The sequence below is a fragment of the Drosophila willistoni genome (genome assembly GCF_018902025.1).
Source record: "Drosophila willistoni isolate 14030-0811.24 chromosome 2R unlocalized genomic scaffold, UCI_dwil_1.1 Seg167, whole genome shotgun sequence".
Classification (NCBI taxonomy): Eukaryota; Metazoa; Arthropoda; class Insecta; order Diptera; family Drosophilidae; genus Drosophila; species Drosophila willistoni.
The window spans coordinates 22,768,570-22,781,716 of NW_025814050.1; the positions used below are offsets into that span (position 1 = coordinate 22,768,570).

The window sequence follows — 13,147 nt, forward strand, 5'->3', positions numbered from 1 at the left end:
TGTGTGCGTGTATTGTTGCGACAAGGGTCTGTTGAATCCCGTGTCTACGAATGTCTCTGATTCTGGCAAATGCCACGACGATTGTTGCTCTGCGGGATGCACTTAACCGCCCAGAACGTGACTGAAGAGCCCTGCATACTTTTAAGACTTTTGTGTGGTCAACGGGAAGGGCAGGGGGACATGGCCAAGTTAACCATGTAAAATGGCCAACCAAATTGTCTTGGCTTTTGGTCAAAATGATAAGGATGAATGATGTTGAGGGCGGCATAGGATCAGAGCATTTTATAATCAGCGTGAAAATGAAAATGAACCCAAATGCCATGAAAAGATTGATGAATGTCACTGTCAAGGGGAGAGAGAATTGGGTCAAATACATATATACAACAACAATACAATAATGTTGTTTATTCCAAATCTTGGAACTTAAAAGGTCACCCATTTTTCATATAAATTTTATATAAACTCTTGACCTTCAGATACAAATCCTAAAATAGCTTTACATAACCCTTGAGGGCCACTTTAAAGCTTTACAAATTTTGCATGTGAATTTAAAGAAAGTTTTTTTGCTTTCACAGAAGTATTTCAGTTCAAAATCGACTAAGCAAAATTAATTTTAAGAAGGCAATGAACCCTTTTGGCCGTAGGCAGGCTAAGGCTAGATAGAAGATTAAGCAATAGAAAAAGTGCAGAATGGAAACCATCGATAAAGTGAGATGTGATGGCAAAAATAGCTTATTTGATAGATAGATATGAAAACGGAGAAAATATTTCTCTTCCATATTCCTATGACCACCATTTCGGAATTCATTTCATATCTAGTACCAAAATTTTAAGGGCGATTCTGAGGGCGATTCAAACCGCATAAACTTACAAGTACCAATTGTGATTGTTGGCTATGCAATCGAAAAACCAAATCAGTATTCAAATTATGTCGTTGGAAGACAACGGTTGTTAGTGTCTTAAATATTTTTTACATTTCTCTTGCTGTTTCGCCTGATGGCAAGTTTATTTAAATTGAAGTTAAGTTCTTTAATTTAACAATGGTTTGGGAATTTATAAAGTGGCTTGAAACAAAGTGAATGCAACGCTAAGACGGTTACTTTTGCTACCATTGCTTACAGGTGCTTGAGGAGTTACTTGTCAAGTTGGAAATTGAGCACGTTACCTGGACAACAAGTAAGAAGGGCTATTTCCATCACGTCGTTTTCCCGCTGCAAGCCGGCGATGCCTGCGAGACGACTCTCCATTGTCTAACCGAGCTGGGTATCGGCACTAAATTGAATTCCAGTGTCAGGTAAGTTGAGTCCACTGAAGGGTGGAAGGGGGTTCGCTGGGATTACAACACGAAACATGAGAACGTGTCGGGCAAGCCAAGAAGATGGCCGAGCAACAGCTGGTCGAACTAACCCCAGACGTGAAGGAGTCGGTTTAAATAAAAAGGAAAGAAAAGCACGCAAAGTCCAAAGTAGTCGAAGGTTAGAATTGAGGCAGCAGTTCCTAAGGGCAAGGAAAGTGTCCAAGCGAAACTCATATTATGTTTGTTTGGAGGCGGAATTGGCAAATGGTTTCTGAGAGGATTTACATTTTTTTCTTCAACTCTTTTGCATTAAGTAGTGAGGTTGGTGCAACAGACTCAATTTAAATTGATTGATATTTGATTCTAGCATTTATAGTGAGAAGTCAATTGGCAAAAGAACATCGAATGGCGCAGTGAAACTAAAATGCTATTTATTAAGATGCAAAACTTCTCTTAAAGTTTTGACTAATCAGGAATAAATGAATTTCTCTTTAAAGACTTCTTTAGGTTATATACTTTCTTGTCCATTGAAGCAAATGAACTAATTAAAACCATTCTCATTCTCTTCATCAACTCCATTGCTTGCACTTGAGACACTTTATCTACCAGGGAAAACTTCTTTGGGAGTAAGTAAATTAAAGAAAATCTTCTTGGCATTAAACAAGAAACAATGAACTCTGCTAAGTAGGACTACAAAATAAATTAAAGATGAACAGAGCAAAGGCCAAGGCGAGATAGCAGGAATAAGATCAAAAACAGCAATAACAACAACAGCAACACCAAAGAAAAGGCAACACGAAGGAAAACAAGTAGGTGTGATAATTATTTAATGGCATTAAGCAACACGGATTAAAATGCAGCCAAGAGGGTGTGGCCAGTTGCACGAGGCTGTAACTTAAGATGGGTCTAGGCAATTGCCAAAGGTGGGGCCAGCTGTTTGCACTTGATTGCAGTTTGAGTGCTTTTTTTTTTTTTTGGGTCAGATCTGTATCCCTGTGTAATAAAGATTTCTCTTCATTACGAAGGTTAAAGAAAATTCAACTGAAATGAAATCACACATCAAACCATTTGTCCATAAGTGGTTACAGCCCGAAGAAGTTTTTAAATTAAGCAGCAGAGCCTTTAATCCCAGTGAGGTATTTTGCGGAGGAATTTACATTCTCGACGGCTTGTTTTATTAAAAAAAATGATGTCCTGATAGAATTCGCCTTGAGCTTACATTAGCTTTAATGGGAAACAGTTCTATTTAATTGTCATTTCACATGCCAACTATGTACATACATATGTATGTAGTTGTCATGTCTGCCCGTCACTCGGATAACAAAGTCCTTCTTCTCCTTCTCATTCACAGTGTCCTGCCATGCAGCGTTAGTTATGATGCCATCACAGATGCGGCCAACATGCGCGATGACTACAGGTAATATCTGCATACATATGTGTGAGTACAAGTAAATACATGTACTTATTGTAGTGACTTGCATTGTATTTGTACATGGTAAGTAGATGCATCTTAACTGGCATATCTCGAGGTAGCTTTTGTTGAGTATTTCCCTGATGTCGCTTTGTTCAAAACTAATTTCAGGTGTTCTCCCGCATGTCAAAGGCGTCAGCCATTTCATTAACTTTCACTCGCACTCACATTCAAGCTTAAAGCCCTATTGTTTGTCCGTCTAAACCGTTGGCAACGTGACACTTGCCTTTTTCAGGTTGTCAACAATCTCTCCTCTTTGCGTCATGCGTCTAGCCAAAAAAAGAGAAAAAAGCAACAACGGGTCCATTACCACACCCGCGGCCTTGGCCTGAACCCAAGTTTATTACATCTCTGGTCTAGAGTTACGAGCTACGAGTATTGTCCTGGCCTTTGTTATCCCATCTCCTTCTGGCGAGTTCGTCCTCTCGCTGTCGAAAAGTGAAAATGTCAAAAAATTTACATTTGAAAGCTTGCCCTGTGCATGGGTTAAATGCATTTGACTTTGGCCCGAAAATTTATGGTTTTTGTCTCATGGAGACCGACTGTTGTCTCGCTTTCCTTTTTCTTTTTGCCCAGTAATTGGCACTAGCCTGGGATATATGTGCATATGAGATAAGCTCCTAATTGCGGTTAGAATGTAGTTTCGTTGAGGTTAATTTATGGTCTGCATAAAACGTTTACAGACATTCGAGGTGTAGGCCAAAATTGTATGCTTGGCTTTACGACTTTATTAATTGGCCAGGTTATATGGCTTAGGTCCACATAATATGAAGGTCGTACACATCTAATGGCAAATAAGGGAACTCTGCCAGCATAAACGTTACAATTGGTAATTGGCAAACATAATAAAATGTATATATGAAATAAAGTCTTTCCTCAGTACAAGATTAACTCAAATTCCTTATTGGAAGAAATTCCAAGAAAGCAGCTTTAAGTTTTGTAAAAATTCAGTATTTAAAAAGAAATAGTCTTAAAACAACTATAAAACCTCTAAACTAATCACTACACAACTAATATCACCTACATTTAAATCAATTAACAACGCCATTCAATTGTGGCAATTACAAAAAATAATAAAAGCCATTTCCAAATGAGCATCATTGAATTTTATGATAGGGTATTTTAATTTGTTGGTATTTTTCTTCTTTTTCATTCTAGTGAGGAAGCTGAGGATGCCTCGAAATGGAACAATTTTGTGGAATCAATTAAATCGAAACTAACCGTGAAACAAGTGGTAGATGGTGTTAGGGCCGGAGGCTCCTTGTCCTTTGACTACTTGCTTCTAATTGTTACTGCCGAGTGAGTACAACAGAAAGACCATGACACAAATAGGACACTGAGTCGGTTAGAGTATGAAACCGAAGTTGATATGCCCTTGCATTCTATAAATATGTTCGACAATTTGCCAAGTTTGATTTTAAACAAATAGAAATAGAAAGTTTTTGAAGAGTACATGGTCTAAAATAGGAATATCCTTGAGTATCCTACCTGCTGTAAGGGTATACAAAGGTATACATATCTAATGGCCAACCAAAGCGATGCTCACTTGCCTCCCTTTCCCAACTCTACTCTATACTATATGTACATTGTATGGTCACTTTTCAGCTCGCTGGCTGCCCTGGGTCTGGTTGAGAATAATGCACCGAATATTGTTGCGGCCATGTTGGTCTCGCCGCTTATGGGTCCTGTTATGTCGATTACATTCGGTGCAATTATCTCGGACAGAGAGCTAATGGTAAGTGCTAGCCGCTGATGTCTATGCGGTTTCGCCCATTCGCTTTTGAGAGTTGTTTGTGTAACCTCACAGCCCTTCATTTCTGCCCCTCCCTCAGTCCACTGCTACTTTATAGCTCAGTGAAAAGCTCCATTTAGAATGTCGGTAAACTAGTGCTACCCAAAAAAATAACAGCCTGTTAAAAAATGTATGAACAGAGTTCAGACAAAACAAAAAAATATGAAAATTTGAAGCAAATTGTTGGGTATTTTCCACCGAAAAACCATTGGAAAATGCGTTAAATGAAATTGTCAACATTTTTTTTCGGCACATTTCAGTCTTTGTGTGTGTATTGGTGTATGTCTGCAGTTTTGAGTGATTTATGAGCAAATGACATTTGAAAAATAATAAAAATTGCATTGAAAATTGATTCGACTGTTCGTCTCGTCTCTGTCTCTGTCTCTGACCCATACCTAAACACATTCTATTTCTATTCAACGTTTTGCCAGCTGTCAAAATTCTCATACAGCTGGAAAATATATTCACAAAAGGGGTGTGTTTTTTGGGCATGAGGGGGGCGTGGAAAAGTCAAATGCATAGCGACAGTTTTTCGCGCTTGATGTTTTGCAAATTTTCATCACTTTTGTGGTAACTGGCAATGCTGTTGAATTGTTTATTGACAGCGCTACAATGAGAGAGGCAAGGGGCATGTCAGAGGTCCCTCCCACCTCAAGGGGGGGTCAGGGCTTATCCATCTGAATGAAATATTTAAAATGATAGAGCTGAATCCATTGATGGATACAAAATAACAGATGAAGATGCACATGCAAATACACAAACGTTTTCGGTACACATAAATGATTCAGTTCTATACCAATTCCGGTAATATTATAGAATGAATATTTTCTATTGATTTCCAAGGAAACAACAACTTATTAAGTAATATGGCTGAGATGTTTGTAAAGTCCAAGTACCTATGTAATTGTTTTAATTGTAATATATTTCCGACTTAATTAATGCTCGATATAAAATAGAAGTAAATAGATTGAAAATTCTTGAAAATGGCACATGGTTTTTATTTCTCTCCGCTTTGTTTGCTTAATCTAGCTACAAGTTATCACTAGAGAAACCCAAAGCAAAGTCCTTTGGATGGTGAACTTTCTTCTAAGCATTGTTTCTTTTTTTTCTTCGAATACTTTGAAAAGTTTTATTTCACCGTGCTTTTTTTGGATAAAAATAATAATCTCGACCAAACAACACTACACAGCACAACAACAAGGCATAAATTCAAGGGCTTAAGTCTTTTGAAATACTTTGAATTGAAAAGGTTGCCAAATCTTTCCGTTCAACTTCATCTTGCTTATGCCGAGCAGACAATTTGGCACTTATTCGTCATTTTCTTTCCTGGCGTTAATTCAAAAGCATTGCCGCCCATCTAAGCTACTTAAAATTAAAGAAGGCAGCACTTAAGGCATTATCAAAAACTCGAAGCAAATAAAAACTCAACTTCTACTCTGTATAGTCGGCATTCAGATAGCAACATATAGACAAGAGAAGCGACAGAAAGCGGGACACAGAGGCAGAAGAAACATAAAAACCTGTGCTGTCGGAAGGTGCCATAATTGTCAACACCAAGACGGAATATAACAAGCAAAACGTTGGACCAACTTATATAGCATACTTAGCGGCGCATCAAAGATAAGCGAAATTGTTGTACTTTCTGAATTTGAATTACGCCACACATTCTTCAACATTATTAATTTAGTTCAGCTACTTTGAATAAAAACATATTTTTACTTAAGTTCAGTGACTTTAACTTAGGATGAGACAAAATTCTTGTTGAATCCAAACTCGGAACATCGTAAAGTTTTTCTCAGGTTTCTTGTATTTTGCAAAACATCAAAAGCAAGAAGGTATGCTTTAAGACACACACACACACACACACACACAGAGAGGCATTCACACAAATGAAAACAAATAGAAACGTCCAAAAATAAAAAGAAAATAAAACAAGAGGAATAAGTGCAAAAAAAAAATAAGGCAAACATTTTGGTTTCCTAATGAACATGATACAACCACGATGGGAGTTGGTCTCTGGCTCTGTCTGTGGCCAACTCTGGTGGGAACTTGGTGTCTGCTGACACAATTTTACCGCAACTCTCTCTCACACACACACACACAGACATACCTGTACCAGGTACATATACGCACATGTCACACATACTGAGACAGGTGTCTTTGCCTAGTTGTATGACATCTGCATCGTCATGTACCTCAATTAAATTTTAATTGAAATGAATATATATGTTTTCTCGCCTTCTTTTTATTGAAGTAGCTCGAGTTGTGTCATAATCTATGCCCACAGAAATAGTAGGGTGTGCCATTTTTTGTAGACAGAATATCATAGACTCGTATTTATCGTTTGTCTCTTCAAGTTGATGTTTCATTTAACATTCCCAGAGGGATATAGAGGTAGTAGTCACTCTATTTAATTGGAATAGTTTCATTTTAAATTGTTTATGTCAGTACTCAACCAGTTTTAATTAACCAACTGAAGTTTCAGTTAAAATCACATTTTTGATTGACATGCCAAAGGGAAAACATAACTCACAATCAATTAAAATCGTACAATATTAATTAAAATCGACTTGTGAAAAGATAATTATATAAGAAATTCACAATCTGACAAGAAAATTGGTTAAGACTAATAATTATTTTATTCGAGAGGGCATAAACAGGTCCCAATACAAATTTAAATTTAATAAAAGAACACATTTATTACATTACCAAGATACAAAAAACTGAATTTCATCTCAGTATTCTTTGTTTTATACCATTTTTTTTTTATTTTTTGGTTTCTTCATCACTTGAGATAATGTAAAGAAGCAGTTAACAATCTTACCTCATGCCCATGTACATAGTATTTGGGTCTATTTTCTTTAGTTCGTAGCGAACACCCCTAGCAACGCCATAGAGAGATAATAACTCCACACATTTATCTTGTTTTGATTTCATTACGAAAATTTGCATATACCAAACTCTGCAGACTGTTGCCACAAAATGTTGCACACAAAACAAAAACACACAACAACACAGTAACAACAAAAAGAACATGAGAAAAAAAGGCAACATAAAAAAACAAAATCCGAATTACGAACACATAGAAGGGAAATTTATGTGAAAAACAATTTTGAAAAGTCATTTTGTATATTAAATGAAAATTATATAGGAGTATTTGGCCAAAAATTCATATTAAAAGTGTTTAAACAATTTCCCATTCACACACACACACACAGATGCAGAGAGAGAGATAGAAGAATGTCAATTATAAACGATGACAGGAAATAATAGGAAATGGTGGTGAAAGTAAAAGAAGACTTGGGTGGAGATCTGAGCCTGAACAACAAAATTGACAAAATATATTAAAAATAATTGGCTTCCATAACAATCCAAATAAAAAACATTGTAAAAATTGAAATGGCATTGTCATTACAAATATTATATTGAATCAATCCATTTGGCAAATTGTTTGTTTTTCTTATTCATTTTGTGCTAACCTGCAATAACAACAAGAAGCATATGAAATAAGAAATTAGTGAAAATATTCTTTTTCTCTTGCTTGTTTTTGAGTAAATTTTGTAGAGCAAACTCTTTAAAAAGTATTAAGTAGAGAAAAAGTTTTCTTTTTGAGTAAGTTGGAACGTTTTAAACGTTTTGTCAGCTTGTTAAGGAGCAGTTTTCCCCTTCTTACCAGACAAATTGTGGTTGACTGACAACTCTCAGACGGGGGGGTGGGGGGTAGAGGTAGGGAGGGATCTTTGTAGAGCTAAGACGACATCATGTGGCTGACATTAGAGCATTTTTCTTTTGTGTGTGCAGCTGCCAACAACAGTTTGAGTTGTGTGGCTGCAAATTTGGGTTAACATGTCACGAATCCACTTGCAGTTGCTGCTTTTTGCTTTACTCGCTGCGCTGCAAAGTATGCAACATTATCGCTTAAAGTGTTGCTGACTGGCGTCAGTTGGCATTTAACATGTCTTGCTCTCCCTGTCCCTCACAGATACACACACACACACACAGACAACCTTTCCCTCGATTTCTTAAGCTCTCTTTTTACTTACAGCGCGTTGGCTTCATGTGCCTGGCTTTGGGCATGTTTATCTCCCTTTTGTTTGGCTTTATCTTTGGTCTTATATTGGGCACCACCGAAATGCCTTGGGGTCAGAACTCTGATTGGCCAACTGAGGAAATGCGCGGCAGGTGAGCATCATTAATGGATAGTCCATCGACTCTCCACCCAAATCAATGTCAATCAATGCAAACAATTGCCATAGATTAGGACATAAAATTGTACGTGACGCTTGCCCGGATAAATTAGCATGTGGCATATTCCTCAATTCCCTTTGAAAAAAATTGCTCAAGACATCTTCAAATCACTCACAAATAACCATATTGAATTTAATTAAATTATTTAACAATAGCATTCCGAATCGAGAATTGAATTGCCGTAAACCCTAAAGCATTTCCTAAATCTGAATCCTTAAACTAAATTTTAATTAAAATCTATAGTTGTGACAGTCTATTTTGAATTAGGCAAGAATTTCTGGCTTAAAACAAAGCACACCATTGATTCAAATAAGACAAAGCAAAGTTATTAATATTTGGAGGCAAAGTTATTGCAAGGGTCATAAATAAAATCAAGGAATCAAAGTAAACAATTTACATATTTCAACATGTTTGAGACTGCTTCAAACGAGTATTAAAAAAACATTTCAAACTATCGTTAGATCAGTTGATATTCATAAAAAAGATGACAGGTCATAGCCAGTTAAATAAAAAACACATTTGAATAAGGAAAATTTCAAGTCTTTTTTTTTCGATGACAAACTTTTTACAGTCTCAATCTCCAAGGACTAGCTACTCCCCTTTACTTGGGGGGCTGTTTAGAAGCGGCTTAGACTTTGACAATATCAAAATCCATTAAGCATGTTAATTATCCACTTGGCTCTCCCTTTCCATCATTGGCATAGAAAACTTTAAGTCAGTTGGAAAATCTATGAGTGAAAATGTAACAAATTACTTGCAAATAATTCAACTAATCCGAGACTGTCGAGTAATGCGAGTAGGCGTGCGCTCATTAGAAGAGGAGTCCCAAAACTGCCATTTCTTCTTCTCCAGTCACTTGAGTCGCTAACTCAGTATTTTCTCCCTTTCTGCCCCTTCGCTCCCTGTCTCTCCTTCTCGGTGTCTTTCTCACTCTATATATATGGGCACACATTTATTATGGCATCGTTTTTTCCTACTCTCAAGTCTTTAAGATGCCACGCGCCGTCTACGTAAATCTTTGCCTACCACTGAGAGGAAAATGGGCTTAGGTATATACTGGAATAGACGGATGGGGATTGCGGGTGGTGGGGGGTGCAGAAATAGAAACAGTAACAGCAACAGCAACAACAACAACAACAATAAATTAAGCTCAACCACAGAAATTCGCCGGAAGTTGCGTGAAACGAATGTGTGTCGGCAATTGTGTTAATTGCACAAAATAAATTGTTAAAATAATAATAGGATACAAACGGGACGAAACGGGGCAAAGAGAATGACATCTAAATAAATGTACACACACACACACACACACGCTTACTATAGAGATAGATATAATTAAGTGCCCTTTGTCTATTGTCCACGCTTGTACTTTATGCATTGTCCCAGTCCCAGGACCACGAGCAAATCATCATCATCATCTCATCATCATCACCATCAACATCATAATCATACAGCGAAATCCTCTACAAGAGCCCAATGCTCTGGATTTCTGGTTAGCGCATGATTCCATGTATATCATTTCAGAATTGTGCGTATGTTTCTAATGGTCAGTCCACCGGCCAGCCTTCAGATTGCTGCTCCACCGCAGATGTTGGTCATCATTGTGTGGCGCATAATTGTGTCACGTGGCGCATGAAAATGTTAGCCTTGTCATTGTCTGTTCATTGGTTTAGAGATGTTGGTTGATTTTGCTTCCGCCCACACACCAGGCAAATCACAATCAAAAGAATACCCACATCAGAATGGGGGAAATGATATACGGAAAGCATTAGGAATTAGATCTGAAAGCCACATGGTCAAAAAATTGGTGTACATCGATTCATGTACATACAGTCATAGGTATTTGGGTTTAAGGCTTAAAGATTGAATCATCAATATTTAGGAATGTTTTGCGCTCAATGTTTTGTCAGTAGAATGGTTTTTTATTTGATTGTTCTATAATTTTTTTAGAGCGTTAAAAATCGCATATTTAAGTTAATTGGTTTTTTTCCAATTTTAAATGTCTTTTTAATGATAATTCTACGGAAATTTAAGTCATTAATCGCTTGTAATTGATAAACATTAAACACATACTAAATAAAGTACCTAAACATCCACATTTTACTTGCACATTTAATTAAGTGAAATTCATTTTAGTTAGAAACTAAAACCTAGTATTTACATGTCCCAACAATCACAACTAAAATCATAAAATATCCTAATGCAAATGGCGTGGGTGTGGACAGAGAATAGAAACCTGGCAAATGACAAAACCATACTTCGGCTAGACCTTCCTCTTCTGCCTCCTAACGCTAAGCCCATTCCATTTGTCCTTCCCCTTAACACATATTCCCCTCCTTCTTCAAACATTTGCACTGATTATTTCTGTTAATTTGCATGTGACATTTGCCGGCGGTGACTATTGTGTGGCTGTGGGTGCTTGTGTGTGTGTGTGTGTGTGTGGGCGTGGGCGTGGCACACAATGACGCCCACGCTGTAAAATAGAATAAATTTAATTTGTTTGGTGTTGTTATTTATAGCCGTTGACCAAGTTAGAAGGAGGGGCAAAAAGGAAACATTAAACACAGTTGGAAACACAAAAGCAAACCTCATTTTTTTCACAATGATACAAATCTTTTTATACCCAAATGCTCAAAGGTGTGTTTACAGACGCTTTTCCAAAATAGACAATATTTTTTATTTTTAAACTCTTTGCCTAAAATTTAAGGTCAAGATTTGAATCAAAAAGGGACACAAGAGTTTATCAACTAAAATTTTAAATTAATTACGTACATATTTTAGCTAGTCTAAAGGAAAAGCCCTTCTTAAGATCATAAATAAATAGGTCAACAAATTTCTAAAGATTTCTAGGGATCCATTTTTGACTGTAAGAAAATTCAAGCTTATTTAGGTTGAGTTTTTTAACTGTTCCGATCGTAATCATCCAATCCACTCATATATTTCACATTTGAACAATTGGTCTTATTGTTGTTGTTGTCTCTAAACTTAATTACTTTCGTTTGGGGTTTTTCTCGAAATTGTCTTCATATTTTTCCCAATATACGAGTATGTGTTTTTCTGATATCAATATGCTTCCAGCGGTTTCGTTAGAAAAAAATCACTCTTATGAGATGAGCAAAAAAAAAACCTTCCAGCGACTAATTTATGACTTCAAGAACAAAGTTGTTGCAATAATTGAGCGTAAATTGTTACGCATAATAAAGTTGTTTTATGCCTAAAAAGTTAAACATATCAACATACAGACATCCATATATATGAATATACATACATATAGACAATATATAAGTCCCGCTTTTACAAAATCACAGTCACCAAAACCAAACTCAAAGTGCCATTAATCAAAAAAAAAAGAAAAAAATTCACCTTTAGGTGGAAACGAATTTCCATGTAGGCAAAGTAAAGGCCCAAATGAGGCGAATGAATCAAAGAAAAAAAGTAACAGAAAAATGAAAAAAAAAAAAAAAAAAAAAACAGAAAAACCTACCTAAAGCTCGACACAATGAAAAGTTTTCCAACATTTTTCACCACTAAATGACTCTGACTCATGACTCCGGACTGAAGGTTGGCGGTGGCGGAAGTGATAACAAAAGCCGCTGACACTTGACAAAGTTGCGCGAATACCAAAAAAGGTGAAAAAAAGAAAGAAAGAAAACGAAAAAACAAACAACGGGAAGAAGTCGCAAGGCACCTGCCAGTGGCCCAGTGGAGTTTGTGCCTCCTGTGACACTGACAGCGGTAGATAAGCAGCGTCAACGACAACCGTTGCCGTTTTGGACCGACTCGAAAACATTCATCTTAATGTGACTTAATTTGCAGTTGTTGGCCTATACCCAAAATGGCCAACAGATGTCGCGGTCAGTTGGTGGGGGGGAAATTTGTTGTTGGGGCAACATTTGTGTTTTTTAATTAATTTTTGTGTCTCTTTTACAGTTGATTTTTCAATAAATTTCTTGTCTTTTTTCTGTTTTTTTTTGCCATTCATTCATCACAGAGGCAATGTGCGATCCCTTTGGATGGGCGTGTTATGGGCGTTAACATCTGGCACTGGCGTGGCTGTGGCCTTGCTTCAAGGCTCGGCAGGACCATTGATTGGCGTTGCCATATCCGCTTCCCTTCTGCCGCCAGTTGTCAATTGTGTAAGTATGTAAAATACAAAAAGCCGTAGGGACTATACAAATTATGGTGAATACATTCCGATACCCTGTAGGTAAACGAAGCTTAAGCTTACGAGTAAAGGCAATTACGGTCGAGTTTTCTAACCCAAAAGTAACTTAGGATTTCTGATATTATGCTAGAGAACTAATACTTCTTAATTCTATAGGCTATAGGGTATAAATCT

The 13,147-nt window shown here is 36.9% G+C and overlaps 2 protein-coding genes across 4 annotated transcripts in view; one reads left to right on the forward strand and one right to left on the reverse strand.

Moving 5' to 3' along the window:
- Positions 1–13,147, reverse strand: part of LOC6651862 — a 167,669-nt gene that overhangs the window by 54,278 nt on the left and 100,244 nt on the right. The gene's annotated exons all lie outside the window — the stretch shown is intronic.
- LOC6651798 overlaps positions 1–13,147 on the forward strand; it is a 30,008-nt gene that overhangs the window by 3,333 nt on the left and 13,528 nt on the right. For 2 of the 3 annotated variants that reach the window (XM_002074196.4, XM_047010464.1), the window contains exons 3-8: positions 1,122–1,294; positions 2,649–2,714; positions 3,927–4,067; positions 4,374–4,503; positions 8,606–8,742; positions 12,800–12,944. In XM_002074196.4, the coding sequence (XP_002074232.4) occupies positions 1,122–1,294; positions 2,649–2,714; positions 3,927–4,067; positions 4,374–4,503; positions 8,606–8,742; positions 12,800–12,944 (792 nt within the window). The remainder of the gene's footprint in view (positions 1–1,121; positions 1,295–2,648; positions 2,715–3,926; positions 4,068–4,373; positions 4,504–8,605; positions 8,743–12,799; positions 12,945–13,147) is intronic. The other variant, XM_047010463.1, reaches the window with a different exon arrangement.